This window comes from Varanus komodoensis, unplaced genomic scaffold (genome assembly GCF_004798865.1).
Source record: "Varanus komodoensis strain SLA01 unplaced genomic scaffold, ASM479886v1 scaffold109, whole genome shotgun sequence".
In the NCBI taxonomy this organism is placed as follows: domain Eukaryota; kingdom Metazoa; phylum Chordata; class Lepidosauria; order Squamata; family Varanidae; genus Varanus; species Varanus komodoensis.
Genome location: NW_025335313.1, coordinates 253,323 through 281,029, shown reverse-complemented (window position 1 = coordinate 281,029; position 27,707 = coordinate 253,323). Strand labels below are relative to the sequence as shown.

Sequence of the window (27,707 nt, the reverse complement as noted above, 5' to 3'; positions counted from 1 at the left end):
TAATAGGAATGCTTCATCCTATTTTCTAACCCTGTATTTGTATCTTAAGTTGGCAACCTTTTGGGGGCTGATATGGCAATACCACAGCTGCATACCCTTTTCCTTTTGGCCTTTTAATGGTTAATCAGTTGCAATATATCAGGCAAAAATTACCACGAGTACCATTATAAATGTACTTCTTCATTCACTATACAGAAGAAAGTGCATCAGTAGACCAGGAAATGGAGGGCAACATCGTCGTCCTCCACCCCATGCTCGTTTCGTGAGCATAGAGAGGAATGATAGAAGCAGGGATGGGCAAGTCAGTTGAAGGCACAAATTGAGGTTTCACAAACCAGTTTAGGCTTATGAACTTGGCTCAGCATTTAAGTGAATCTGCCCATGATCCAGATGGGTGGAAAAACAAGAAATGGGAGAAAGGTTATCATCCCCCACAATAGCCCTGAACTACCTACCTGGACTGTGCCAAGCAATTCCTGCAGCTTTGGCTTCTTATCTCAGAATGGATTTTCAGCATGTCTGCTTGAATCAGAATCAAAGAGGGTGAATGTGTGTGCTGGCCGTTGCTTCGAAAATCATCACTGTGGGAGAAGTGGAAGAAATGGAAGCTATTTCCAAGGCGTAGATGAGAATAACATCTGAAGGGGGATTTTTCCTCTCAAAGCAAACCTTTGTGTGGAATGGGGAAGGGAGGGAAAGCAGTGCATGCTCTGTTACCAAATGCCTAGTACCCCAACTCCCAAATATGATCCGAAGGCAAGAGTGAGACATTCCAGTAGATGCAAGCCCACATGGGGAGTAGCATCATTCCCAGAGGGCGACGAGAAGCTCAGTGCTACAAGGGAAGGCAAGAACATTCAATTCAGTTTTTAAAATACAACTTGCCTGGCCAGTCACCTGGTCAGTACCCCCTCCAATACTCCCTCTCCCTTTCCTGAAAAAGCCCTACTCCACATTTGTGTATATGTGTGTAGATTTCATTTTGCAGTTGTGGTTTACTGTGATGGCTTGGTAGAGTAAGGCTTTCCATGGATTCCAAGTTGTAGGCTGGAGAAAATGAGTGTCAGCCCATTTCTTTTTAAGTATTTTTTACAGTTGGCTTCTTTCAGCATTTTGGATTCCCCCCCCCTTTTTTTTAAAGATTTCTTAATGTTTGCCAGCCAGCCAGTTTCCGTCAGTACTCCTGGGTGGGTCTTAACAGAAGCCTTTATTCCTCAGATATTTGTGTTGACTAAGAGATAAATATGCAGCAGGAGAACAAGATAGAAAGGTTTTCTCTATTTTGGGGCTTTCACTGCCGAAGGTATGCAAGCATTGAAGTTTTGCAGTGGGTCTATGGCTTCAAGTAGAAATGAGGTGTCTGTATCCATAATGTTCCTGGAGCAGTGGAAATTTTGAGTAATTACAGGTAAGTACTATCTTCAGAGCAAAAGATTAGTAATAGAAAATAGAACTTTAAAATCCCACAGAAATAACTCTTGATTTTGAAATATTTTTACAGCTGACATATTTGTCAGTATTATATTTCTGAACTCAACTTGCCCAGTATTCTCTGCCTGCCTTCTGTGAGGAAAATGGGAATCCGAAACAGCCACGTTGATAGACTGTCGCACACTGGTGTGTATTATCCTTAATTCTGTTTGTAAGAATGGATTTGCTAGTGTCTGGGCGTCCTACCCGTCAGCTTTCAAACAGAATGGGAAGGGTTGTAGGTGACAAAAGATGCACTGCAGATATTCCAAGAAATGTATATCTCATTCTCCGATGAGCTTGGGCATTAAATGCAACAGCAGGTTTTCCAAGAGCCCAGCTGAAGCTGTTCCAAAGTGGCAAATGAAACTAAAAAAGAGGAAGGGTGCTGTCGTGTCAGATTGGATTAGGAAGAAGTTGTGTGGTTTGTGTGAAGTCGGGGAATGTTGTCTTCTGTATTTAAAAAGAGGTTAGAGTGGGATTGTGCAGGATCTGGGACGTGGGGAAGGATCTTGATTGAAGACTGCTATGTAATAAGAAGGTTTTGGGGGTCTTGAGCGCAGCAGAGAAGGACTGTATTCCCGGTAGATCAACTGCTTTGCATGCAAAAGATCCAGACCCTCCACCCTCAAGCAATATCTTCCAGAAACCCTGAAAAGCTACTGCCTTTTAGCGGAGCAAGGGTCTGACTGAATCGAAAGCCGCTTCCTACGCCGTGAGCAGAGCAAAAAGAAGACAGCAGTGCTGCCTGTGTTTTGAGGCGAGAGGCGCAGTACTCGCTGCCTAGCGCGAGGGGGCGGCCTCTCGCGGGTGTGGGTGGACCGCAGAACCCGACGGGTCGGGGCGTGGCTTAGAGGGAGGAGCCCGGCTGTCCTTGCCTTATGTCGCCATGGAGACGGGCCTGATCCGCTCTGAGGAGCCTTCGGTCCAGCAGGGCCCGTCCTGAGCAAGGGCCTCCCCAGCGCCCTCCCGCTCCCGGGCATGAGGCGGATGCGTGCCCGCCCCCGGAACAACCTCTGAACTGGGGGGGCGGGGAAGAGAGGAGAGAAGGTAGGACGGGGGAAGCCCCCCCTCCAGTTGTGGGGCTGTTGGCGCTGTGAAGTCGGGGGGCGCTGTAGCATGAGGGATGTTAGGAAAATGGAGCTGGGGGGACTTGTGCTTTTCTGCAGACCTCTGTGGAAGTGCCTCTTCAGAGGGGCGGCACTGTGCCACGGCTGGGTATGGAGCTCTGCCACTGGCCTCTTTCTGGTTCGAGAATAGACTTTCTCCAACCCCGTCGCCCTTCAGAAGTGTCGGGCGGCCCCAGCACCCTCCAAGCAGCCCTTCCACAACTCTGGTCCTCTCCAGAAGTGTTGAGCTACAATTGCCAGCATCGTCCTGGGAATGTTGGGAATTCTTTTTCCGCATCTTTGGAGGGCACCAGGGTTGGAAAAGGGCTGTTCCAGAGTTTATATGCATTTAACTATTGTTTTTATTGCATATAGAATCGTCCAGGTTCTGTCTCCAGACTTAATGTTAGGCATTGCTCCAAAGTTACTAGTGGTGCCAGCCAAGGCATGATTACTCAATAGTAAATAGACACTAGCATACTGTACACACTTCCTTAAGACTTGACTCTATTAAAGTTATGTACATAGAATTATTTATTTCCAAGTATACATATTTATTATTTATTTCCTATATACATAGGATTGGGCTACAGGGGTACAGTTATGCTATGCTATACAGGCAGACTCGTAATGAAACCCCACTGACTTTAAAGTAACATTCTTCCAAGTTAAAAAAAATGCAAGATTTCACTGTACTTATCCAGGGAGGAAAACAAACATTCAACTAGGTAGGACTGACTTCTGAATAAATGTGTTGAGGATTGTGCTGCTGCAGGGAGCTTCATGTGTGGCCTTAAGTGACCTACTCTTTATTTTATTGTTACATTGCATTACATTTCTTATCTTACATTTCTTCCAATGAGCCCAAGGCAGTACTCTCTCCTTCTCCTCCCCTCCTTGTTTGTCCTCACAAAAACCCTGTGAAATAGGTTAGGCTGAGAGTCCATGAGTGGCCAAAAGTAACAGAGTAAGTTTCATGGCCAAGTGAAGATTTGATTCTTTGCCACATTAGTTCCCTTCTTAACCACTACATGGGCTGTTTAGTCACTTTAAACACTAATAGCCTTAGTTTGAAGGGAACCCTAGTCCACAAAAGCCTTTTGTCAGAATAAATTTCTTAATATTTTATGGTACCACAAGGTTTTGTTGTTCTTGTTGCAATAGACTAACAGAGCTTTGCCCCTGGAATTAAATCTATTTTGAAGTGACGACATGATTCTCCATTTAGTGCATAACACCGTCTGACATTTTTTGTCCTGTTGGATGCCCAGTGCACACAAGACTATCTTTCTTGGCTTGTTCTCCTTTGCTGAAGGTCAGTTGACCAAAAAAAGAAAAAGAAAAAAAGACAGACTGTCCCCAATTTTTAGGTTATATAATCACTTTCTTCGACCTCACTGAGTATTGCCTGGCCCAAGATTTTCCCAGTTCCTCCACCGAATATTTTATTTCAGTCACACCTGAATTTCCTCATGCCTAGGCTTCTGAAGGTTTTAAATTACTTTAAAATATAAGCAGCTTAGACATTTGTTTTTTAATACTTAATCAGTGTTACTATTAGATACTCTGCAGCAAAGATGGGTAGAAAATGCTTCTGAATTTGCTAGTAGATCTCTGAAAGACTTGCAGTAGATCATAGATCAGTTAGGGTATATCCAGTTATTTGATAGCAACATTGAGAAGGCCTGTTTCCACCCTTCCTAAATTAGGCTCTTAACATAAGGAGAAAAGTGGATTTTTGTGTGAGAGAGCTGTGAAGTCAGTTCATGTCCTAGAAACAAAATAGCATTCTGTCATTCCACATGTATGATCTCCTCTCCCTCATAATTTGCAGCTAACTCCAGTTGGTGGATCTTGGGGTTAAGTAGAAAGCAAAGTAGATCCTACAAGTGAGAAAGCTGCCCGCTTCTTCTGCGCAGTAGAATATAAAAGTGATTCTGTCCAGGAATTTCGTGATCTGTGTTTATACATGGATAGAAGGGTTTAGAGCAGGAGTGGGCAATTAATTTTCCTATGGGGCCACATGAGAAACTTTGACAGTTGTTAAGGGCTGGACCAATACACTTACAGCTCTGCTCAATATATATCTCTATAAAAACAGTAAATGAAACATTACAATGATACAATGAAAATGCGGAGCACAGAACAACACTATTTACTGAATGTTCACAAAAACATTAACATTAACATTACATGAAAAGCAATAAATTCAATTCAATTTAGCAGATCCTTCAAAATAAAAGCAGTGCAGTTGTATTGCTTGCATCTATATTACAACGATATATATTTGCATTGACTTTTAATTTGCCAGTTACCTCATGCGGGCCAGTCAGGGTCAGCCATCGGGTCGGATGTGGCCTGTGGGCCGTACAATGCCCAGGTCTGGTTTAGAGGGTGTCAAATGAATTATAGGCTTGTAAAAAGATGAGACAGGGAATTGGTGGGGGGAGCAGTCCTGTTCATTCTGTCTTAGGAGAAGAATTTGACATCTCTTCATTCAAATTTATTTGACAATATTAATTGGTAGTTGGTTGGGGTCAGATCAAAGGAACTGATTCCTTGCATGAGTAACACATGGAATCAATTGTCACAAAATGCTGAAACATCCACCACCTTCGAATAGTTTTATTTTTAAATGACAAGTTTATGGGGGATCACTGTGTTAGCCTTGGCATCTGAAATGGGAACTCTGTGTTCTATTTCTTAGTGCCATGCATAGAAATCTACCTTCAAGATTCTTCTTATTGGACAAACACCTCTCACTTTCTCTATGCATTCTAGGAAGCCTTTTTTGCATGCTGTCCTTTAGGCACTAAACAGTAAAGTTTAAGCCGAAAGGCATCTATTGTACATAACTAGCTATGTTACTTAGTGTTTCTAGGGATGCCCCATCCCTACTATGCAGGTTTAGCCTGTATTGGTTTTCAGTTCAGTTGATGGCCACTAAAAGGGAAGTACTTAATTGAGCTGTATGGCATGACTTGACTGTGTAATATGCTGTGATGTAGAAACAGAATGGAAATTTCCATTACTTGTGCTTTCCTTTCACTGACTGACTTTTTCCTAAATTCTGCCAGAGGCTTTTGGACAGTTATGATTTATAAACTTTATCCAGTTCCCTTCTCTAATTGATGGCTTCTTTTACCGAATGAGCAAAAGGGGTACTTGACCAGGACCCACAGCATGTATATGAGAAAAAGAGTGTGCATGCGCACATGAAATGTTTGGGGTGGGAATGGGAAGAATGCACCTTTCCTTTCATTAATTTAAAAATATTGGCCTTGACATCTATCAGCCTCAATATCTATCAGGTTCAATCTGAAGGTTGTATATAATAGCCTTGTCCATGAAAGAAGTATTTTAGATCAATTAACTCTGTTTTCTTGACCAGTGATTTTTTTTCCATAATTTTAACCACCTTAGCCAATCAGTCCATGGGACATCACACAGAAAGCTTCATTTACTTTATGGAATATACAAGGAACTGTGCTAGATTAGGCAAAGGGTTCATTATGTCCAGCATTCCGTGCATGTGGTGGTCAGCCAGCTCCCACAAGAAAGCCACGAGCTGGATGTGAGTACCCCAGCAGCCTCCCTGTCATATTCCCCAGGAGCTCCTGTACCTAGACTGAGTTTTCTTGATATGGGAGGTAGCATCTGGCCAAAAGGACAAATGGCCACCAATAGTCTTACCCTCAATGAGTGTTTGCCTAGGGGGCTTGGTGACAGATCTCAAGTGTTATCTGAGGAACTGTACATCATGTCTGTGCACGCATGCTATAAATTTGTCCTTGCATTTATACCTAATGTTTCCTGTACAATACTAGAAGAGAATTATGGAATCTCTCCTCTTACAAAAGTGATAGCTTTGTCCCAATTTGACAGGCTAAAGAAGATGTTGGACAGCATGCCTCTTCTAGTTTTTAACGTTCAGACAGTTTCATTTACTGTAGAATAAAGCAGTCTTTACTCAGCAGGAATGGATGGTATTAGTACAGTAACACATTGCCTGCAACAGACAAACTTGTCTTCAATAAATAGAAGATTAAATGGTTCAAAGGGTTCAACTAAAGTTACAAGATTACTTTCAGTGCAGTGTAACTTAAAACAAAAGACAAACAGTATTGCTTTACTGAAGGCTTTTTTTGTTTACCCCCTCCCCCTTTAGATCCTCCACCTCCTTTCTTTTCTTGCTTGTAATACACTTCCATTTGCTGGTAGGACTGTGTTGTTAACCTTCAGGGAGAACAGGAGAAAGCACTGGTTGTTACAACAGGCCCAGCAAGCTACAGTAAAATCAAAAAGGCAGCAGAAAGAATGGACCAAGAATGGACCCAGTGGTGGTGACCTGCAGCATCTGTGCAATGTTCGTTTTCTTGCTTGAGGTCAACATGGCCTACATGTGCAACAAGTACAAGCTAGTAGCTCTGTTAGAAGAAGTGAGAGCACTAAAGCAACAAATGTCAACCCTCAAGCTAATAAAAGAAGATGAAGAGTAGTACAGAAGTGAGAAGTGGAACAGCAAAGTGAGGCAGAAGAGGAGAATCCTGAGGTAAGAAAAATGAGGAGGAAATTCCTTGGAAAAGCAGGATAGGAGCAAAAGAAGACAGTCTGCACCAGTGGAAGCAATGGAACTATGGCACCACCTTCAAATTATTCAAGGATGAGACTGGAGGGCAGGCTGCAGTGAAAGAACTGCAAACCATCCTGTGCAACACTGAATGACAGGCTAAAGATCAAACAAGTAGTGGCAACAATACCAAGGCTTGCAAGAAAAAGAAGAGTTTTTGTTGTAGGATATTCCATGTTGCGTGGGATGGAAACACATGTATCTCAGGAAGACCCATGGACTTGTCAGGTATGCTATCTCCCCAGAGGACACATTAGTGGTATAACTGAAAGATTGCCAAGGCTCATCCTGCCCACTGACATGTATCCCTTCCTTATGTACACTGCCAAGGAGCGCTTTGAAGAAATCACATCAGACTTTGAAGCTTTAGGGAGAAAAGTCAAGAATTTTGGGGCTGAGATAGGTTTCTCTTCAATCCTTTCAGTTCTTGAAAAAAGAATATAAAGGGTGGGGGGGAAAGGGAATAGAAAGGGGTGGGGAAGGAATAGAAAGGGGGAAGCGTTAACTATGAAGTTGGTGCCAACGTGAGAGATTTAGATTCTGAGACCACTGGCTAAACTTCCTGGAAGACGGACTGCTGGCAAAGGATGGGTTCCACTTACAAGGACTGGAAAGAATGTGTTTGGCTACAGCATGAATACATTTATCAGGAGGGCTTTAAACTGAATCCTACAAGGGAGAGAGACATATACCTGTGCATAACAACAGACAAATGGTTATGCAGCATAACAGAGAAAGCCCAATAATAGTCTTCCAAAAAAAAAAAAGTAGGAAGAAAGCTAGAGTATAAAGCATGTGGTCTTCAATGTCTGTATGCCCAGAGTATGAGAAAAAAACAATGTGGACTTAAACTCTTAATACAGGAGGGTGAATACGACCTGGTAGGTATAAGAAAAACTTGGTGGGATGATTCCCATGATTATAATTCAACCATTGTAGGATATAATCTGTTGAAGAAAAACAGAAGGAACAGAAAAGGAGATGGAGTTGCACTAGACATTAAAGATACATATTTGCACAGAAACACAGGAGGATGAGCTTAGTAGCCCCATGGAGAGCATCTGGATTAATATAAATAGAGCAAGGAATAAAACAAACAGTGGTTGAAGTCTATTACCAACCACTCAGTCAAAGAGAAGATGAGGATGAAACTTTTGGAAAGCAAATTCCCAGTGTTTCAAGGAGGCACAATGTCATAGTTATGGGGATCTTCAATTTCCCTGATACCTGTTGGTAGTCAAATTCTGCCAAACACGGCCCCTCCAAGTGATTCCTAACGTGTTGTTTATAACTTCCTTCAATAGAAGGAAGGAACAAGAGGAGTGGCTGTCCTTGAATTGATACTAACCAACAGGGAAGACCTAGTGGACAGAAAACTCTGGGGGAAAGTGACGATGTTATACTTGAATTCTTGATTCAAAAGGAAGCAAAAGCCAAATGTAGGCAAACACATACCCTGGATTTTAGGAAAGCCAATTCTAATAAACTCAGAAGACTGATAAATAAAGTCCCATGGCAAGTGACTCTAATGAGAAAAGGAGTCCAAGATGGGTGGAAATTCTTGTGCGTTTTTAGAATGTGTTGTTTTAGTAGTGTGAGCTGCACAGGGGATACTGTAGGTGGAGTAGGCAGTATATAAATATTTTAAAATAAATATATACATACATTCTTAAAAGGAAAATTTAAAGGTACAATTACAGTTCCAACAGGGAAAAGGCTAGAAGACAGCAAAAGAAGCCCATGTGACTTCACAAAAAGTTTAGAAATTATCTGAAAACAAAACTAGACATGACAAGGAAGTAGAAGGAAGACAAGTCTACAAAGGAAGAATATAGGCCTGTATTGCAGGAATGTGGTCAGGAAGGCTAAGCTTAGGAATGATCTTGGATGAGCAAGGGATGCTAAAAGCAACAATATGTCCAAAGTAAAAGAGAGAGGAAAGATATGGGGGTTCAGCTGCTGAGTAGGAATGACTAAATGGTAACAGGTGACAAAGGCAGACTCCTACTTTGGCTCAATCTTCTGCCAAAAGAAGTTTCTATGACCTTTCCAATGAAGAGGAAGTGCAAACTGAAGGAGCAGGATGGCAGCTGAGAATTGATAGGGAAATGGTCAAGAATCATCTCATTGGGTTGAATGAGTTAACATCTCCAGGGTCTGATGAGCTCCATCCTAGAGTCACGAAGAAGGACTCTCAGAAATAGTGTCCCTACTCTTTGAGAGATCATGGAGGACAGGGGAAGTGTCAGATGACTGGAGAAGGGCTAATGTTGTCCCATCTTCAAGAAAGGAGAAGAAGAAGAATCTGGGAATTACACACCAGTCATTCTGACATCAATCCCTGGGAAAATTCTGGATCAATTTATAAAGCAGTGAGTTTGCAAACATCTTGGAAGCAATGCAGTGATTACTAGAAGCCAATCTGGATTTCTCAAGAACAAATCTGATTTCATGTTTTGATTTGGTACCCTCCCTAATAGACTGAGGGAATGCTGTGCATATAATATATCTTGACTTCAGCAAAGCTTTTGACGAAACGCCCCATGATAGTCTGATTAGAAGACTAGCTAAAAGTGGGCTAGATTGAACAACTATCAGTTGGCTACAGAATTGGACTCAAAAATGATCATCAGTGGCATCTTCTCAAACTGGGGAGCAGTAATAAGTGGGGCAAGTGAAAAGGATCTTGGAATTGTAGATCACAAGCTGAATATGAGTCAACAAACAAGGGCAAATGTGATTAGGCTGCATTAATAGAAGTATCACTCCCAAATCACATGAAGTACTAGTTCCCCTTTACTCAGCACTCTTGGGCCTCACCTGGAGTATTGTGGCCAGTTCTGGGCACCACAGTTTAAGAAAGATACAGACAAGCTGGAAAAAATTCAGAGAAGGGCAACAAGGATGATCTAGGAACTGGAAACAGAGCTCTCTGAGGAGAAATTGAAATAAGTGGGTATGTTTAGCCTCAAGAAAAGAAGACCAGAGGGAGATATGATAGCACCTTACAAGTACTTGAAAGATTGCCGCAAAGGAGGCCAGGATCTCTTTTTGATCATTCCAGAGTGCAGAACATGGAAGTTAGATTCCCCCTGATCATTAAGAAGAACTTCCTGATGGTTACAGCAGTATGACAATGGAACCAATTACCTAGAGAGGTTGTGGGCTCTTCCACATTAGAGGCATGTGAAGAGGATAGTTTAACTTGGTGTCCTGCACTGAGCACGGTGTTGGACCTGATGGCCCTTTTGCCATTTCCAGCTCTATTCTCTGATTCTACAATTCTAAAGATTTTAAGTTTCTTTTTAAAACAAACAACACTTTTGTAATATTAATATCCTTCAATTCTTCTAAGTCACTTTCACTTCATTTTGCTTACAGAGAAAAGACTGTGGGCCTTATGAGAACTCTTCAGGAGCTACATGATCAGATTGAGGAGGCCTTTACTGTAAAACTGAGGCCATCTTCTTGTTGCTGGGGTAAGGGAAGCCTGCATGTGGAACTTCTAGGTTTCCAACAGCCTTAGGTTATTCTATTTGTAAATGTTATGGTCACATCAGAATTTGTGGCGTTTTCCCATGATCTTAGTTTTTTATAATGCGTCTCACATGCATATGTTATGCTGTGTTGAATGCTGTTCACCTCAAATAATCCTTAATTATTGCATACGCTATCCTGGCAGTGGGCAGAAAGTAGACCTGCACTTACTGGTATATCTCTGGGTGATTTGCAGTAAATAAGTAAAAATTTCTGACTACCAGTCTTTTAGCAATAGCAGCAAAAATCCATTCTTTGGTCCATATTACAGTGAAGTGCTGAAATGAAGAGCTTAATGTAGATTTGTGTAGAAGGATTTTGATCTCTGTTCAGTTCTGGTATATAAAGCAAACTACAGGGCTCAGAATTATTTTACTCAAAGTAGATTCCTTTTGCACCAAGCTCTAGTTCATGAATCTTATTCGCAAGTTAACCCCTTCCCTTAAAAAAAAAAAAAAATCAAAGATCCCGGAAGCATGAAGTCTGCTTGCCCCTGTGCTGCCTTACTTGTGCACTAAGTATAATGTTTGCTTTAAGTTCCTGCAGAAGTTGTCTGCCAAAGCATTTTGTCCAGTGGTGAGAATGGCAGAGTACTAGAATGGCCATCTGGCACTTCTTTTTTAAAGTATTGGCATGAGGGAGAGAGTTATTAGTCTGCCCCACCAGAGTTGCAGTATTAATTGAGAGTGGGTGCTATAGAAGGCAAGTTCATTTCATTACCATCTATGCTTGATGGGATATGTTTCTGCATTGCAGTAAAAAGTACATAGACACAAAACATTGATGATTACTGTGTGAAAAATGTCATAAATTCCATAAAAATGTATAGAGCAACCATTTCTCAGGTTAGTACCTTGTTGTTGTTAGTCGCGAAGTCGTGTCCAACCCATTGTGACCTCATGGACAACATTCCTCCAGGCCTTCCTGTCCTCCATCATCCCCCGGAGTCCACTCAAGCTCACACCAACTGCCTCAGTGACTCCATCCAATCACCTCATTCTCTGCCGTCCCCTTCTTCTTTTGCCATCTATTGTGCCCAACATCAGGCTCTTCTCCAGGGAGTCCTTCCTTCTCATTAGGTGGCCAAACTATTTGAGTTTCATCTTCAGGATCTGACCTTCTAAAGAGAAGTCAGGGTTGTTCTCCTCTAGGACTGACCGGTTTGATCTCCTTGCAGTCCAAGGGACTTGCAGGAGTCTCCTCCAGCACCACAACTCAAAGGCCTCAATCCTTTGGCACTCAGCCTTCCTTATGGTCCAGCTTTCACAGCCATACATTGCAACAGGGAAAACCATAGCCTTGACTAAACGCACTTTTGTTGGCAGGGTGATGTCTCTGCTTTTTAGTATGCTGTCTAGATTTGCCATAGCTCTCCTCCCCAGGAGCAAGCGTCTTTTAATTTCTTGGCTGCAGTCCCCGTATGCGGTGATCTTGGAGTCCAGGAAAATAAAATCTGTCACTACCTCCATTTCTTCCCCATCTATTTGCCAGGAAGTGAGAGGACTAGCTGCCATGATCTTCATTTTCTTAATGTTGAGTTTCAGACCAACTTTTGCACTCTCCTCCTTCACCCGCATCAAGTTCCTCTTTAGTTCCTCTTCACTTTCTGCCATGAGAGTGGTACCTTATGAGAGTTAGTACCTTATAACATGGTAAATGTAAGTTTAGACCTAGCCTAAGTAAGTTTCTAAACTGTCAAAGATAGGCTGTGTCACTTAACCTTGTCTAATTGAGAAGTCCTTCTCTAAGGAAAGCTACACGTGACACACTATGTGAAACTGTCCATTCAGTGGTCTTTTTGAATACCTGCACAGAATGTTTTGACTGCAAGATAATTAACATGGTAAATTTCCCATCTAGGACTTACCGGGAAAGCATCTTTTCAGCTATTATGCTTTTCAATTAGGGACTCTTTTCTTTTGTTTCCTTTCTTGTGGTAGATGAACATCTGCAATAAGCCACCTAACAAAACAGCACCAGAGAAGAGTGATGAAGCAGTTCTCGAGGTCCAGTCACAGCATGCCCGGAGAAATGGCTGGAGCTGGCCTCCACATCCATTCCAGTTTGTTGCCTGGCTGCTTTACCTCTTCTTTGCACTGGTTGGCTTTGGCATCCTCGTGCCACTCCTACCTGTTCACTGGGTTCCTGCTGGGTATATTGTATCCTTGTGCATTAATGCTTCAGTATTGTGTTCCAGATTTAGTTGCTATGCATCTGTGGTGAGAGTAGTCCAGTCTTTTAGGAATGGTGGTTAACTTTTGATGCCCAAAGTCATTCAGGGTTTTTTTTTCTCATCTCCTAACTGTTTTGCTTTTCTCTGGTTTTATAGGACTCTTGCATTTAAGCCATAAAGAATAAACACAATTTTATTTAATACCCTTTTGCTGTGAGAATATTTTCTACTGATAACTCTGTCCATAACTCCTGTTCAATTTCCATTTCTTGCACCTAGTGAGTGAGTGAATAATCATATGAACCATTAGATTCAGTTGATGACAAAAAGAGTGGACCTTTTTCTTGATAATATATTTAACTGATATTGTGTCTACTTGGAAAGTATCTTGAAAGGTTCAAGTCATTAAATATGCAAGGACAATCCTTAACTTTGTCTGCCTCAGTGTCCTGGGGTGTTTTTTTTCTGCCATCTAATAGTTCATCTTACAGCAGTTTCCATTGACCCTGCTGATGAAAGAGTACGGGAAAAGAATTACCAGGGACCTCTTGCCACATTCAATCGGAATCAGCATGCTCATGTCATTGAAAACCGCCACTGCCACATCTGTGATGTTGATGTGTAAGTATAGTTAGTCTTGCTCTTTCTAAGTTATTTCTCTTGGAGGTAGCAGTCAATATTGAAAACATCAGATGAAACGTACAAGTCATTTAGTGATACTTTGCCTTTGCTTATTTGCACTGAGATCAGTCAAAAAACTAGGAATTTCCTGAACGTGAGGTTGTTTCCCAAGAACATACCAACTAAGTAGTCATTCCTTATGTACTAAGCAGCCCACGTAACTGTCTAATCTTCATTTTTTTTCTTTTTCTTTTGTTCAGGTTATGCAAGCTAATATTTCCACTGTGATTATTTTCTACTTCCAGTAGACTCTTTGTCTGTGTGGCCTCATCTTGCACTTGATGTCAGCAGCAGCACTGCATTGTGCCGGCAACAGGAGGTCATTGACACTGCAGGAACAGTGGAGCACTGCTGCTTATGCTGAGAGTGGTCCTACAGGGCTTCTTTTTATGCAACAAGGCCCTTATTGTTGCTATGATTGCCTCAGTGACAAGGACTAGAACAGTTTTGCTTAGATGTACTGCTAGGAAGCATAGAAGCCAACAGTAGGTATGAGCACAGCCAAGGTCTTGTGCAGCCCCCATGCATTTTAGTAGGATTTGGATTGCTGCAAAATGCAGGAATAAGTTTATTTGTATGTGTCATCTGACTGAAAGTGACACAAGGAGCAAGGGTGTGCATGGCATTAGCCTTTAGTTCAGCCAGCTGTGCTAGCTAATTTTTCATCTGTCATTGTTTTTAGGCATTGAATTGTGGGGGTGAATGGGGAGAGCAACCATAGTGTGCTTTGCCGGTTTTTAGCTGCATGAACATTGCCCTTCCTTTCTTGTTGCAGGAGCGCCAAATCAAAACACTGTGGGACCTGCAACAAGTGTGTGTGCGGTTTTGATCATCATTGCATGTGGCTCAACAATTGTGTAGGAGAGCGGAACTATTGGTATGGGCATGCATTTACAACAGGTTATATACAAGCAAAGCCGCTGCAAGACAGCTGGCCTGTCCCTGCACCTTGTGCAATATAGTATCTCTACCATTCAAATAATCAATTTTTCTCTGTTTTTACATTGTATTACATAGATTAGGGGACACGCTTAAAATCACAATCAAAATTCTATACAAAATATTTACAGTGACCCTTAAAAGAGAACACCATTCAGAATTTCTGGAGTTTGGAACTTCTAGCCAGGTTGCTAGTATTGAAACCCAACTCAGACAACTGGACATACAATTGACTCTCTCACTCTGTTCCCTCTAGCTGGGAAAGACGCTTTCATAGGAGTGAAGTGGTTCATGCTATACTCTTTTGGCAAGTATGCTACAAGTCAAATCCTATGTATGAAACAGTTGCACTGTAGTGTGTGTGCTGAAGTGCTGATGCATCATGTTGGGCAAGAGTGTAGGCCTGACTTCATAACTTAGCTGGGCTTATGATCTCTCCAACTTTTGTCAAGGTATACCTAAGACTTGCATTTCCAGTATCACTTGGCACCTGTGGCCACAAGTTTACTTCCATTAACCATTCTGACGAGAAGGTGCTAAAAGATATTCTGCTTCCTTGGCAGGCTCTTTCTGAACAGTGTGATATCTGCCATCCTAGGCCTTCTCCTAACCCTGCTCATCGCTTTCTACGTCTTTGTGGAGTTCTTCCTCAACCCTATGAGGTTGCGCACTGACCAGCACTTTGAAGGTATCATCCTACCCTGCATGGAGGTGCTCCTCTTGGTTAGGGAGCACCTCTCTTGATAAATATTCTGTTAATTGCATACTGTAAGAGTGTTTTCTAAGCTCAAGACAGATTTGATGAAATTTCATAATAGTTAATTCCTAAAAAGACATGTTGTGTCTCAAAGCTTCCTTCAAGTTGCTTCCTGTGTTTATTTTCCAGCAAAGGAAAAGCAGTTTGTGCATGCTTGGTGCAGCTTTCTTTCTTCAAATGCTGCATGACTATAAATTCTCTTAATTCATCTTTTGTAGGCTTGAAGAACCAAACGGATGTGTGGTTTGTGTTCCTGCCTGCTGCTCCCATTGAGACACAAGGACCTGCTATTTTGGCTTTGGCTGCAGTACTTATTCTCCTGGGGCTGCTGACTCTGTTCCTGTTGGGTCACCTGCTGGTCTTCCACATTTATCTCAGTAGGTATCACTTCTTTGTTTGTACTGTTGCCCAAGTTAACTGGACTCCTCCTTACATTCACTTTGTGAAAATGGTAGTGTTTGCTTTCTGAAACTCCTGGCCGATAAATGTTTACTCCTGCATTTCCCCTTAGTGTGTTAGTAATAGCAGTAGTAAAAGAAATATAAGCACTTACATAGAACATTCAGAGAGAGTATTCAGAGCATTTCATATATATATGGACTCTAGATGCAGCTATCAACCAACTAACTGACCAGGTTTGCATGATGTATAGAGCAGGAATTCTGTCTTATTGAGAAAGAAACAACCTGGAGTTCTGACTCAACAAGGAAAAAAGACAAGATATATAATAAACAAATAAGCCAAAGTATTTAAATTCTGGATTGCTTCAACTTCACTAACCCAAAGTTGTGGGTTCACATATCACGTTGAACAAACCAGGACATTGTCTTCAAAACTGGATGCAAAGAGGAAGCAGGCAGGAAGGACTCTTTGAATGTGTAGCCTTGGTCAGTATGTTGATAAAATTCTTACTGTAACTCTGTAGGGGAGTATTTGTTGCAGTGTTGCACAAATGGGCAGGCTGAGGCTGGGAAAGGCTTTCCCAGGCCTATCTATGAAGCCTGTGGCAGAGGTGAGATTTATATAGGGAGCTTCTTGATTCAGTAAGCTTACCTGTTAATTCAACACAAAAGAAAAAGGGAATACAGAGAGAGGAATCAGCACATCTTGGAACCAGTTCTTACCTAATTGATCTTTGAGAATAACAATCTGGAATGCTCACTGAGGAGATAGTTCTATAGAGAAGGGGCCAAACAGCACTTGTTCATAATTCTAGTTAGGCTAATGGAAGGTTCTGGCTTCCCTCAGATGTAGCGTACTTAAACTTTGGTTTTATGCAGGATTTTTTTAAAGGTTGTGTTCTCACATTCTCCAGTAGTGCAGTGCATTTCTATCCTGACTTTCAAATGGTGGGGCAGTAACTGAAATGCGACAGCTGCGTCCATCCACTAATTTTGCCCGGACCAGACCCTGTGTCAATTTGCCTGAGTTGGAGGTTGTGTGCAGCATTTGGTGGAAGGTTAAAAATGTGGTTGGGACACACTTTCACTGATGGTCTGGACAGGCAATAGGGGAGTGGGAGTGTTCCTGTTTGCGGAGGCCACCAATTACTATTTTATCTGAAGCAGAGAAATGTCTGTGCAGTCTTTGCCATATTGCTTAATAGATACCTAATTAATTTGTAATCTGTGGATCATTCATTCATTCATTTAAAGCATTTAAGTATTTTCTTTAGCTAAAAAGATACCTTGTCTTACAAACAGTAACATACGTTTTCTAGCCAGAGACAGAGTTTCTTTCCTTTTGAGCTAAGTTACCCTCTTTTCTCCCTTTTCAGTGTGGCACCGAATAACCACCTATGAATATATTGTGCAACGGCGTCCCCCACAGGAGATGAAAGACTCTGCGAAACAGCTGGAATCCTGTCCTCCACAAGTGCGGCCCATTCAGGTAAGCGTTGCCGTTTTGTCTTCCACACCTTTTACACATGGGGTTCTTGCTTAGAAGGGGTAGATAGAGTGAGCTGGGCAGAAAAATCTCCAGAAAGTGAGGAATTTAGAAATCGGTGTGCTGCATGGGGAATTATGCCAGATTTCAATGTTACAGGGCAATCCAGGGTAGGGTTAGGGTTAGTAAAATGAAGGTGCACCTGATGTTTCTGAGGCCTGGAAGCTGTTTAGAAGGGGGAGATAGAATGAGCTGGGCAGAAAAATCTCCGGAAACTGAGGATTTTAGAAATCGGTGCGCTGTATGGGCAGTCGCCATCTCTACTGTACTTCTGTGAATGTTTATGTTCATGTAATATTACAATATATGTATTTGTTGCAATATAGCTTCAGTGTATCACAATTCCCCCTTTAGTCTGACCACTTTCTATGAATTTGCTCTGCAAACATGAAATCCTTTATCTAGGTGGAGAATTAGTACTTTAGGAAAAGCTTACCTGTTGTTTGTATGGAGTCGAGCATCTAACCCTCATGGTTGAGGACCAAATCTTGGTTCAGAGCCAGAATACAATTCTTCATTAGTAATTTTAGAAGGACTCAAAGTGAAGATAGGTAGCAGGAAACGGGGTCTGACTCCAAAAGCTATTTGACTACGACTTTGAAAGGCTTTAATGGTAAATTTTCTCAAAGTGGAGCAGAAATAGATCTCTTCCTTTCTTGTCTTCACTCCCCCCCCCCCCCCCGATTCATAATTTCAGCAAGCAGGAAAACAAAGGTGTATTGAAATCAAGATTCCCATTATTGGCACAGGTTTAGAGATTTTATAAACAGTTGTGCAGATCTGACCACTAACCCTTATAATTACAGCTGAATTATGTGTTTACACTGTTTTGTTCTTTGTAGCATCTCTTTGTTGCATTGTATTTATTATATAGGGTTTTTCTTATGATCAGCAGCCATAGTCGTTTGTGATAGTTTGATGTTTATTAGAATATAGAAAATTAACTGTAAGGCTAATGTTCTTAAATTCAGATACTTTGATGTTAACTGAGTTAAAAGCTTAGCATTTACAATTTCAAAATTATAAACACAAGTCCAATTAAATTTATTTAAATTCTTGCTTTAAAAACCTATTTTAATCATCAGTTTTTATGTACAGATCATTATTTGCTCTGATGATGATAGTTTGGATTGAGACTGTATCATACTTAGAAGAATATTCATCAAAATCAATGTAACTTGTTAATTATGAGTAACTGAACACTCCTTGACTTCAGTAGGTCTGCTCATAGCATGACTAAGTCTGGAACAATCCAATCTTGATTTCTGAAATTAATCAGTTATGGAGTCTAAGAAATTAATCTCTTTCAGTGGATGTAGATATTTCAGTGCATAGTGTCACCCTATGGTGAGAAACAGTTTAGCTCCTATAGTGGTATATAGGAGCAGCATATACAAGCTATACTGAGTTATGATTGAGCTGCCAGAGGGAGTTACAAGCTCTGATTTGAAGGCACAAGGACTGGACTAGTAGGGTGATACCCCCAGTAGATTCTTTGATATTGTTGCTTCTTCCCCGACTAAATGCAACCAAAATGTTCATATTGGTCTGATGCTTAATTGTTTCCTATTTCTCGGTCGAAAACAGTTGCAAGAACCTGAACTTTTAAGTTCATGTACACAGTTGAGTTTGTAATCTGTGCATGTTTACTGTTGAGTAAGCCCTATGGAACCAAGTTGCTGAAAGTGTACATAAAGTCAGGCTTGTGAAATGTTACCGGAATAATGCTACTAAAATTTAAAAGAGCCTGTACAGTACCTGTGCTTATTCACTATTCTGAGATGTAGAGGCAGCTGTATTAACAGTGATTTTGTTAATTACAGTGATTTTTGACTTGTGATAAAGAGTGATAAATTTGCCTGAATGCTCAAGCTGTTCATTTTAAATAACTTAATTTCAGGAAGTGCAGCTTTATGCAGGAAGCCTTGGATATACTAATTCTGAGATCCAGATGGAAGATTCTTCAGGTTTAGCATCTGGAAAAGAGTGAGTAGAGCAAATGCCACATTAATTTTCACTTAATCCGAAGTTGTCAGCGTGGAAGGATACAGTATCTGTATTAGCCCTCTGTTTCTGCAGGCATCGGAGAAGTTGTAAGAGTATGCTTAACTGATGAAGGTATAAATAGGGGAAGTATAAATAGGCAATGCTCCCACCAAAAACAGTATGCTAGGAGAATCTTCCTGAACAGAGGCACTGTGCAGGCACAGAACCCATATGTGTGGTGCACAGAGACCACGAAGAAATACTGTTAACAACATTCAAATAAAGGACATGGATACGTAATTTAGCCTTGTCTACTCCAAGTTTGATTGTTTGTTTATTACAAGCATTTGTATCCCATTCTTCTGCATAAGCGCTCAGGACAGCTTACATAGTATAAAATTCCGCAAATACAATAATAAAACCACACTTATTAAAACATCTAAAATTAAGTATGACAGTTACAGGTATGCAATTGTACTTTCTTCTGTCAGATGAAATTCTGATAGTATAGTCAAACTGTAACTGCAGCAGCAGGAGCCTGATGGATTGACAAAGGGAGCTGTATTTTCAATCTGTATTGGGGCTTTGCTTGCTTGCTTAATTTCTGTATTGCCCAACAGCTGAAGCTCTCTAACTCTCTTCACAAGAGCATAATTAGAAAACAATATAAAATATACCATTGGAACGTATTAAACCATCATAAAAATTAGTGATACTAACTTTAAAACCAAATAAAAGCAGAAAAAATATGTGTTAAGGCATTGTGCTCATTGCACTTTTTCAGAGTACTCAAAGCATCTCATGCCTTACCAGAGGAAATCTTTACAGTTGTGTGGCTGAGACTTAAAGAGAGTTGACAACATTGGACTACTTGGTCAAATGCTATAAGGTTTCCTTTGTGAATGCTCCAGTATGATAAATGAGAAACAAACTGCTGCTACTCTGCTTTCAGCCTGTCCAGGTTCTGTGTCCGTGGTGATGGCACAGACTCCAAGCTCATCTTGCCCCCTGAACTTCCAGAGGTGCATGTTGGAGACCAGCCACAAGTAAGTGCAAGTGTATCCATGAATTCTTGCCTGTCACTACTGATCTGTCAGGCGCAAGACTTCTTGACTTCTGTAACGCGCTCTATGTGGGGCTACCCTTGAAGACGGTCCGGATACTTCAATTGGTTCAAAATAGAGCTGCCAGGCTGCTGACGGGGACTGGGCATTATGTTCACATGACTCCAGTCCTCCGTCAGCTTCACTGGCTTCCCATTGAAGTCCAGGCCCAATTCAGGGTGTTGGTGATGACCTATAAAGCCCTAAACGGCTTGGGTCCTGGTTACCTGAAGGAGCGCTTACGTCCATATACACCTGCCCGCCCCTGAGATCTGTGGGAGAGGCCCTTCTCCGGGAACCCTCCGTGAAGGAAATTAGGAGGGTAGGTACTCGGAGGAGGGCTTTCTCTGCGGTGGCGCCCAATTTATGGAATGCACTCCCCAGAGAGGTCTGCCTGGCGCCGTCGTTATTTGTTTTCCGGCACCAGGCAAAGACCTTTTTATTCAAACGTCATTTTAATTGCTAATATTATTTCCTTATTTTATTCTTTGGCCAGGGTGACTTATTTTATATTGTAATTTGTTTTATATTTTTAATGTATTATATTTTAATGTTTTGTGAGCCGCCCTGAGGCTTCGGCGAATGGGGCGGCATAGAAATTTTCTAAATAAATAAGACACCCTGCCACATTTCCCACGTCATCTGAAGGTGTCATCATTGATGGTTGAACTTGAATTTTTGATGCCTTCTCTTTTGTAGTTACAAGTGCTGCCTTGCTTATATATTTATGCATCTTTTGGCAAAATTAGAGCATTAACATTGATTGCAGTAAGATGAGTCTGGTCTTGAATGCTTTTAAACTGTAGCAGTTTCGAGGTTATAAAGAGGGTTGAATATGCACCTATTCATTTTCTGTTTCTCAGTGGAAAATTACCAACTGAATAATTACCAATTGAATGTGCTGATTTCAATGGAATATAAATTTAATAAATTGTTCCCCTCTATCTCAGGACTCTTTATTATTGAATTTTGCCTTTTCGACCTGGAAATTGAATGAACAGGATTTGCATGCACAACAGTCCACGGTGGCTTATAAGATATGATAGGTAAACCTTATGATATTGCTTATAAGCCACAGTGGGTTGTTGAGTCATGTGAACCAGTGATGCATTTGTTAGGGTAGTTTATGGTTGGCTTATATGTCACCCTACATGGCTTGAGGTAGGGACTGTTTCACCCATAATGGCTTCTTGTGTTGTCTGAACCCAAACATTATGACCCATCATGGGTGAGGTCAAGACACTACAGGTCCTTTTGGCAAGTGTAGCACAATCCCCTTGCCACTCTTGTCAAGTGGCTACCAGGTGAGCACTACCACCAGCTGGAGGGGGTGTCAGAAGCTTGTACAGGTTAATGTCTTGTCTGAACCTGCCAGTTGGTTGCATACATATACATACATATATATTCATCCCCTTTGCAAGTAATCACATTATATCACCTTTTAAAAATGATCTATTACATTGACATTCTGCCTTTTCTCTGAAGAGGTCAAGGTGCAGGATAAGTGTGTGTAACCCTGCCCATTTTGATCCTCACAAGAACTCTGCAGGATAGTTTGGGCTGAAGGATACGGGCCCTATTCACACACAGCAACAAGCTGTGGCAAGGTGGGTGTGTGGGTGGGTGGTTGTGCGTGGGCATGGGCATGGGCACGGAGTGTGGTAGCAGTGGGGAGTGCTACTCTGTGGTGGCTGCAGAGCCACCATGCGACTCCAGTGAGAGGACGGGGCTCTGCAGAGTGGCAAGGGGGAAAACAAAGCAGCCATTGGCTGAGAACACACCCAGGGAGTGTGCAGGCCAATGGGGGAAAGACGGGACCAGTAAGTAGCCCAAGTCATGCACTGAGCTTAATGGCTGAGAGAAGATGTGAACCTGCTTCCCGCAATCCTGGCCAGGCTAGCTTGGAATGAAGGGAGTTGTAGTCAGGCCTCTTGAGGATGCCAGGATATAGAAGACTTTCTGTTAGAAAGTATTCAGCTTGATGAAAGTAAGTAATGCTAATATGGGAGCAACCACCACCCTCAGGTTGATCATTTTCCTATTTTATCTGCCCTCCTTCCAAGAGGCTGGAAGGGCTATATGGTTCTTTGATTTTGTCTTCACCTCTTTTTTACCTTCTCAAGAACCAATGAGGAAGGTTAGGCTGAGATAATGTAACTGGTCCTTGGTCACCCACTGTGAGCTTCACAGATGGATAGGAATATGAAATTTGATTCCCCGATACACGTCTGACTCTCTAGTCCAACATTTCAATCTCATCTTACCTTTACAATCACATGGGCTCTAAATTGCTGCTTTGTCTTGTGATGTACCTTCAGAAGAAGAAGAAGAAGAGGAGGAGGAGGAGGAAGTTGCATAAGGTTCCCTCTTCTCTCTTGGAAGAAAGATCCAAGGTGATGGCTGCTCCATGGTCCTCTCTTCCAGCTTTACAGCCAGGTAAGAAGAGGAAGCATCAATGTGCAACCCCAGCTCTTTCAGGCAGGTTAAAATTCTCTAGGAGGCTCTTCCCACAATATTACACAGCCTCTAAATACGTATACCCTCTCAACAACAGAACAGTGCACTTGTTAGAGTCATGTGTGATCACCGGCTGTGTAATCATTAAATTTAAATTTTATGATTTCTAAATTTTTATTTAATGATTTTTAAATTTCTAAATTTAATCAAAGAGCTGTCGAGCCTCTAATGTCCAGTTCATTTATTTCTAGAAATCAGCCAGTTTCTAGTATTGCCACACTTCAGAAGCCATGAAGAAGACAAGAGGACCTGAAACTCCATTCAGTCTGTTACTGGGTTTTTTTCCTGTAGAAACTGAAAATATATTCCCTGACTCCCACCCACCTTTTTTCCGTTTTGCAGAATTGTCCATCACAGCTGCCACCTCCTCAAGTTCATCCTCCTCCAGCCTTCGCCTTCCCGTACCAGCAGTCCCCCTGAAAGTAGTCTTGCCCACAGACAGCAGCGGTCCAGTCCAGGCTGCAGGTCCTCCAGCGGACTACCATTCCGAGTCAGCAGAGTCCATGGATGAGATCCCTGTGGCTCAGACACGGCTGGGGAGCAGTGCCCCAAACGGAGCTTCCAAGAGCAATGCTCGGCACCTCCCTTTCCCTGCAGTCCATTCCCGAGGGGGAGGGGAGAAGCAGCAGAATACCAGACAAAGTGCAAAAAGTAAGAACTGCCATCCATTCACGGGGCAGCAGGTTGAAGAGCTGGAAATGTCTCCTAAGATCCCTGCTGTGTTTGTGAGCCAAAGCAGTGGGGAGCCACCTGTCCCTTCCCCCTGGTCTGGTGAAACCTCTGAACCCCACCACAGAAAATGCTCCAGCAAACGGCATGGGGCTGATCAGGACTGCAGCGTATGGAACTCAAACACCAGTTCAACTGCAGCTTAGAACTCACCTGACCCCTCATGTCTGAAAAGCCATAACCATCACAGGAGAAGCAAGAGCATGTGAGCGGCTCACTCTCCAAATATATTGGTGTTCAAAGATGTAATCCCAAGTGGTATGTCTTGCTCACTAGAACTGGCTGGTCTTGATTGCTTGTTACCTGCCTTTTGTGGGAAACTGGGTTTATTCCTTAACCTGTGTAGCTCCTGCACCTAAGATATTTGCCTTTTGGAGGACACCCAGCTGGCAGAAAAGTGCTCAAGGTCAACTGTCTTCCCTCACAGATGTGTGCTAGCAGTTTGATGATTTCAGGGTTAAGACTGGTAGGTGCCTGTACTCTTATTCCATACTCTTTTGTGGGATCTCAACAGAAGCATGCGTTTGCTTAACATGGCAGCTGCGTCATACCCACTATGCAGGGAGGGAGGAATAGTATTCCTCCAGTAGCATTGATTTACAGCATCTTCTGGCCAACGATTGATTGTTCCTGTATTAGATCCTATAAATGTTTTCCTTCCTCTATGATGGTTAAATTCTTGCCTTGTGCTGCAGGTTCACATTTTAAAAGACTGACCTTGCAGTGGAGCAACCGCATCCATTCCCAGGAGTCGGAGTCAGTTACTCCACTTAGACAGCTTCCCTCGTGTATGCTTGCTCGATAGCAGAGCGTTCTTTGCATGATGAATTGAAGGCAAGTAGGATGAAGCCTTGTATGCTGATGTTGGATCCAAAGTTATAAACAAGGCAAACGTTTCCCCCATGGCCTGGGAATGGTTTATGAGCTACCTCAACATTTTCCCCTTCTGTGGAGGGACCAGGCTTTGCATCTAGAAGGTCCCAGCTTCCATTCCTGGTATCCTTTGTTTAAAAAGGATCAGGTAGCAGCTGAAGAAAAAGACCCTCCTTTGCCTAAGATTGTAGAAAGCAGCTTCCAATTAGATGAGAGTGTATCTCGATGGACAAATAGAATGATCCTGCGTAGGGCGGCATGTGATGCACCAGTACGCTGGAGCTTGATGGACACCTCTGTTCACAATAAATTTTTTCTATGCTGTTTGCTAAATACTTTATGTGCCTTGTCCTTTGGCAAAGGGGAGAAGCATCTTTGCCGCTCTGAAAGCTCAGCATGTTTCATACAGGACCTCTTGGTTGCCATCAGGTTATACATATTTTGTAGATTGCAGCCGAAATGAAAATGTCTCTTCAAATCACTGTGCTTTTCATCTGTGCTGCATAGTATAAATACTTTGTTGTATCATGATTCAGTATTGATAAAACCAGATGCGTATTTTGAAATAATGGGCTACCTGCTTGATGTTGGAGGCATGCTATCATCGTTATGGGGGATTTCAATTTCCCCAGTATTTGTTGGGAGACAAATTCTGCCAAACATGGCCCCTCCAAGAGATCCCTGAGAGGAAGGAAGGAGGAAGGAACAAGAGGAACAGCTATCTTTGGCTTGATATTAGCCTACAGGGAAGTCCTAGTGGACAAAGTAGCAGCTACAGGAACTCTGGGGGAAAGTGACCATGCCATACCTGAATTCTTGGTTCTAAAGGAAGCAAAACCCAAATGTAGGCCAAGATGTACATTAGTTTTAGGTAAGCCAGTTTTAATAAGCTCAGAACAATGATAAAGTCTCATGGCAAGTGACTCTAATGAGAAAAGGACTCCAGGACCGGGGGGTGGGGGGTATTTTTTAAAAAGGAAACTATAAAGGCACAATTTCAAAATTCCAACAAGGAAAATGATAGAAGAACAAAAGTTCATGTGGATTCACAAATCCTTAGTGATGATCTGAAAATGAAAATGGACATGTCTAGGAAGTAAAAGGAAGAATATAGGCAGGTAGCACAGAATTGAAGGGATGTGGTCAGAAAGGCTAAGCTAGGAATGAACAGACTAGCAAGGGATGCTAAAAACAAAAAAAACCCTTCAGATATGTCAAAAGTAAAAGAAGAAAGATAACGGAGGTTCGACTGCTCAGAGTGAATGGCTAAATGATAACAGATGACAAAGGCATAAGTGATCAATTCCTCCTTCGCTCAGTCTTCTGCCAAGAGAAGCTCTATGACCTTTCCGGTGAAGGGGAGGTACAAGCTGAAGGAGCAGGTTGGCAACTCAAGATTGATAGGGAAATGGTCAAGAATCATCTCATTAGGGTGAATAAATTATATCTCCAGGGCCTGGTGAGCTCCATGCTACTACAGTCATGAAGAACTCCCAGAAACACTGTCTATACTTTGAGAAGTCATGGATGACAGGGGAAGTGCCAGATGACTGGAAGAAGTTCTAATAGCCTACCTGCAAGAAAGGAAAAGAAGGGGAACTTGGGAATTACATACCAGTCAGACATCAATCCCTGGGAAAATTCTGGAGCAGGTTATAAAGCAGTCAGTTTGCAAGCACCTTGAACACAATGCAATGATTACTAGAAGCCCGCATGGATTTCACAAGAACAAATCTTGCAAGAGTAATCTGATTTCATGTTTTGATTGGGCAACCTTCCTGATGGACTGAGGAAATGCTGTGGACACCATGCATCCTGAGTTCAGCAAAGCTTTTGACAAAGTGCCTCATGATGTCCTGACTAGCAGACTAGCTAAAAGTGGGCTAGATGGAACAGCTATCAGTTGGCTACAGAACTGGACTCAAAGAGTGCTCATCAATGGCACCTTCTCAAACTGGGGTGTGGTAACAAGTGGGGTACCACAGAGTTCAATCCTGGGCGCAGTGTTCTTCCACATTTTAATTAATGAGTTGATGAGGAAATGCAGGGAATGGTTACCAGTTTTACAGGTTACATATAACTGGATGGGATAGCTAATACACTGGAAGACAGAAAGAAGGTCCAAGATGATCTTGACAGGTTGGAGCACTGGGCCGAAAACAAGAATGAAATTTAGTAGGCACAAATGCCAAGTTCTGCACATAAGAAAAAGGACCCAAATGCATTGCTACAAGATGGGGAAGACTTGGCTCAATATTGCTAGTGAGAAGAATCATGGAATTGTTGTAGGCCACAAGCTAAATATGGGCCAACAATGCACTGGAACCCCAAAAAGGGCAAATTTAGACTGCAATTTTAAACTGCACTAATAGAAGTATCACTTGCAAATCCCTTGAAGTACCAGTTCCCCTTTACTTAGCCCTGGTTAGGCTTCATCTGGAGTAGCGTGTCCAGTTCTGGGCACTACAATATAAGAAAGATGCAGACAAGCTGGAAAAGGTTCAGAGGAGGGAAACAAGGATGATCCAGGGACTGAAAACATAGACCTATGAGGAGAGATTGAAAGAACTGGGCATGTTTAGTCTCGAGAAGACTGAGGGGAAATACAATAGCACTGTACAAGTACTTGAAAGGTTGTCACAAAGAAGGAGGACAGGAGCTCGTCTCCATCATCCCAGAGTGTAGGACACAGAATAACGGAATGAAGTTACAGGAAACCATATTCTGGCTAGATACCAGGGAAAATTTCACAACAATGGAACCAATTACCTAGGAAGGTTGTGGGCTCTTGCACACTAGAGGCATTCAAGATGCAACTGGACAGCCATTTGAGAAGGATGGTTTAACTTGGAGTCCACCACTGAGCAGAGGATGGACCTGATAGCCCTCTGGTGCCTTCCAACTCTGCTGTTGAATGATTCTATGAATGCAGAAGATCCCAGCTTCAATCCCTAACATTTGGAACAAAAGGATCTCAATAAGAGATGATGAGAGAGACCTTCTCTGCTTGAGATGATGGAGAGACGTGGCCAGACAACAGCAAACACTACTGGGCTAGATGGACTAGTGGTCTGACTTGATATGAGACAGCTTCATGTGTTCACTATGTTAGAAATTACTCACATTACCACACACAGCATAATATGTGGCTTTAGGCAAGGTCAAAAACCTTCGTCAAGCAAAAGCTCGTAACAAGAATGCAATATCCTTGTTCTGTGGTAGCCTTTACCAGCAGCTGTTAAAACTGTAAGGTTAC

The 27,707-nt window shown here is 42.1% G+C and overlaps 1 protein-coding gene across 5 annotated transcripts; it reads left to right on the top strand.

Moving 5' to 3' along the window:
* The first annotated feature begins 1,190 nt into the window (after nt 1-1,190).
* Nucleotides 1,191-25,018, top strand: ZDHHC1 (zinc finger DHHC-type containing 1). Of its 5 annotated transcripts, none has more exons than XM_044419806.1 (13): nt 1,191-1,617; nt 10,591-10,688; nt 12,687-12,905; nt 13,365-13,540; nt 14,376-14,477; nt 14,796-14,846; nt 15,103-15,227; nt 15,515-15,673; nt 17,074-17,186; nt 19,144-19,229; nt 20,182-20,275; nt 22,651-22,768; nt 23,192-25,018. In XM_044419806.1, the coding sequence occupies exons 3-13, from the start codon at nt 12,687-12,689 to the stop codon at nt 23,722-23,724; spliced, it is 1,776 nt and encodes a 591-aa protein (XP_044275741.1). In that variant the 5' UTR covers nt 1,191-1,617; nt 10,591-10,688; the 3' UTR covers nt 23,725-25,018. The 5 variants fall into 5 exon arrangements, with proteins under 5 accessions (XP_044275741.1, XP_044275742.1, XP_044275739.1 ...); XM_044419804.1 differs by lacking the exon at nt 1,191-1,617 and adding an exon at nt 1,632-2,520; XM_044419805.1 differs by lacking the exon at nt 1,191-1,617 and adding an exon at nt 4,857-7,437.
* The last annotated feature ends 2,689 nt before the right edge of the window (nt 25,019-27,707 follow it).